Below are 2,568 nucleotides of genomic sequence, written 5' to 3'. Positions count from 1 at the left end.
GCGGCGCGACGGCGGGTCGAGTTCCGTCGGATTCCGGCGGGGCGACGACGGGGCAGAGTTCGGCGGCGCGCGGCGGCGTTGCAGGGCGTGGCGGCGCTGGAGGTGGATGAGATTGGGTTCATGGGTCGTTCGTGTGGCTAGGTTTTTTTTTCTTTCCAGGGGGACCGCGGGTTGAATTCTCAAAACGGCAGGGTTCTTTTTGTAATAACGAAACGTTTTCTGAGATAGCAACTTAAAAAGGGACTGCGGGTTGAATTCTCAGAAACGAAGGGACTTTAAGGCAAAAAAGCCGACGACGCACGACAGAAACCGAATTTGCTTTATTATTAGGTAAAGAGGTAAAGATAAAGATAGGGGCATATAGATAATTTGTATTCAAAATAAAATTTATTTATGAAACAATCATAACATTACCTCGGGTGAGAAATAGTCAGTCTGACACACATACATACACACACAAGACAAAGAGACTAGACTCCAGGAACAGGGACTCGTAGGACAGGGCGCAGGAGAAGACCGGCCTTCCGCCGCACCGTGAGGCCGAACTCCTCGGCCATGTCCAACTTGTTCCCTGGTGGACTTTCCCAGTCAAAGTGGAATAGCAGGCTTGCAAGTGCGAGCTCCACATTGGCGAGACCAAACACTATTCCGGGACACATTCTCCGGCCAGCCCCAAACGGTAGGAAGGAGAAGTCGGTGCCCCTGAAGTCCACCGTGGCCGCCTCACCCTCGAACCGCTCGGGCTGAAACTCGTCCGGCTTGTCATGCCAGTAGCGCTCGTCATGGGCCAATGCCCAGGCGTTCACTAACACCTGCGTGCCCTGTGGCACGTCATAACCGAGCACCTGGCATGGCTCCCGACACTCCCGTGGGACGAGAAGCGGCACGGGCGTGTGGAGTCGTAACGTCTCCCGGATGACTAGGTGCATGTACGGGAGCTCGCCAAGGGCATCCTCTGATATGGACCCGCGGGTCTCGAAGGCTCGCCGAACCTCGGCTGTCGCCTTCTGCATCACGGTTGCATTCCTGATCAGCTCTGTGATCGCCCACTCCAGTGTTGTCGCTGCCGTCTCGCTGCCGGCGCCGAATACCTCCTACGCTCATGCAAAACATTGTTTTAAGAGAACTTTTCCATTATAGAAGAAAAAACTCTAAGTTTGGGTCAAAGGAAATTTTCGGACTCAGAAAACTATAACTTTAGTCTAGTTAACTGAGTTGCAGTGTTCTAAATGTGCAATAAGGTGGAAATTAAGGTATTGAAATTGCTGATTGAATAGCAAGTAGTAGAGTAATACTCACGAAGACGACGTATTTGACGGTGTCCATGTCGATCCTGCCCTCTTTGTGCATGCTTAGAAGGACGCCCAGAAAGTTGTTCCCGTTCTGTCCTTCCATTCCCCTCTCACGGATGATGGTGTCAAAGATGTGGTTCCCGGTGTCACTGCAATCCTTGGCGCGCCGCCCAGCCCTGCTGAGACAGCTGGCCAGCCAGGAAGACGGCCACAGGTCCGTCAGGTTGAACCCTGACGCGAGCTTGACGGAGCGATCGAGCCAGCAAATGTACACGTCGCGCTCCTTGAGCTGGTCGCCAATGACGACGCGGACCGTGATATCTGTGACGAGCGCAGAGAGGCGGGCGCGCAGCTCCATGGGGCGTGCGGCCGCCGCGGCTTCTGCCACATCCCGTAGCATGGAGGCGACCTCCTCCTCTCGGATGTTGCGGAAGGACAGGACGCGCCTCGCCGATAAGAGCTCCGAGACGGCAATCTTCCTAAGCTCGCGCCAGTAGTCGCCGTACGGAGCGAACACAAGGTCCCGGCCGCCGCCGGTTAGCACCCGCAGGGTGGCGTTCAGTGGCCGCGTCGCGAATGCCAGGTCGTGGGTCTTCATCACCTCGCGTGCACCCTCCCTGGACGACACCACCAGTGTCGGCACCTCCCCGAGCCGAAGGAGCATCACCGGCCCATAACGCCGGGCCAGGTCACGCATCGCGCGGTGGGGCAGCTGCCCAATGAGGTGGTGCAGGCTACCAATCACGGGCAGCTGCCACGGCCCGGGCGGCTCGTTCCCTGCCGAGCTCCTGCGCCTGTAAAGAAGCACAATGCACAAGGACACGAGAGCAACGCCGAGGTAGACGACCTCCATTTGCATCATCATGTACACGTTCCTTCCAAAGGAACGAAGCTAGACAATGAAATCAGCCTTTGCTTGCATGAATGGAAGGGGTTTCAACTTTCAACAGTCTGGTTCCTAGCAAATGTTTAATTGGAGGAGTCCTATCTCCTACATACCTTCATTTATAGGACATGTGTATGGTCAAATCCTGCACCAAAAAATATAGATACAATATATTTCTTAGTGTTATATCTCACAACTAGAACAATGCCCGTGCGTTGTCAGAAGATATAAATATCCTAGTACATTAGCTTGTGATTTACCTGTCGATAATAATACGATTGTGTAAATAAATTTTCTAAATGCTTATTAGTGCAGCTCCACTATTTGGTTGCAGCAAGCGCACGAGTTCAGGTCGTTCGATCCCAGTATTCTTAATGTGATTGCCTTGCT

At 53.6% G+C, this 2,568-nt stretch overlaps 1 protein-coding gene across 1 annotated transcript; it reads right to left on the bottom strand.

The window, feature by feature from the left end:
- Positions 1-428: 428 nt before the first annotated feature.
- Positions 429-2,211, bottom strand: LOC119282290 (dolabradiene monooxygenase-like). The gene is made up of 2 exons (XM_037562567.1): positions 1,300-2,211; positions 429-1,094 (listed from the first exon to the last, which is right to left on the bottom strand). The coding sequence occupies exons 1-2, from the start codon at positions 2,155-2,157 to the stop codon at positions 471-473; spliced, it is 1,482 nt and encodes a 493-aa protein (XP_037418464.1). The 5' UTR covers positions 2,158-2,211; the 3' UTR covers positions 429-470.
- Positions 2,212-2,568: the final 357 nt, after the last annotated feature.

Source organism: Triticum dicoccoides, chromosome 3B, assembly GCF_002162155.2.
Source record: "Triticum dicoccoides isolate Atlit2015 ecotype Zavitan chromosome 3B, WEW_v2.0, whole genome shotgun sequence".
In the NCBI taxonomy this organism is placed as follows: domain Eukaryota; kingdom Viridiplantae; phylum Streptophyta; class Magnoliopsida; order Poales; family Poaceae; genus Triticum; species Triticum dicoccoides.
This window is presented reverse-complemented; position numbering and strand designations above follow the sequence as displayed.

Coding starts and splice junctions, on each gene's coding strand:
- LOC119282290 (XM_037562567.1), bottom strand. CDS start 2,157: ATGATGATGCAAATGGAGGTCGTCTACCTCGGCGTTGCTCTCGTGTCC. Junction 1,095..1,299: donor CCGTCAAATACGTCGTCTTC/GTGAGTATTACT, acceptor GCATGAGCGTAG/GAGGTATTCGGCGCCGGCAG.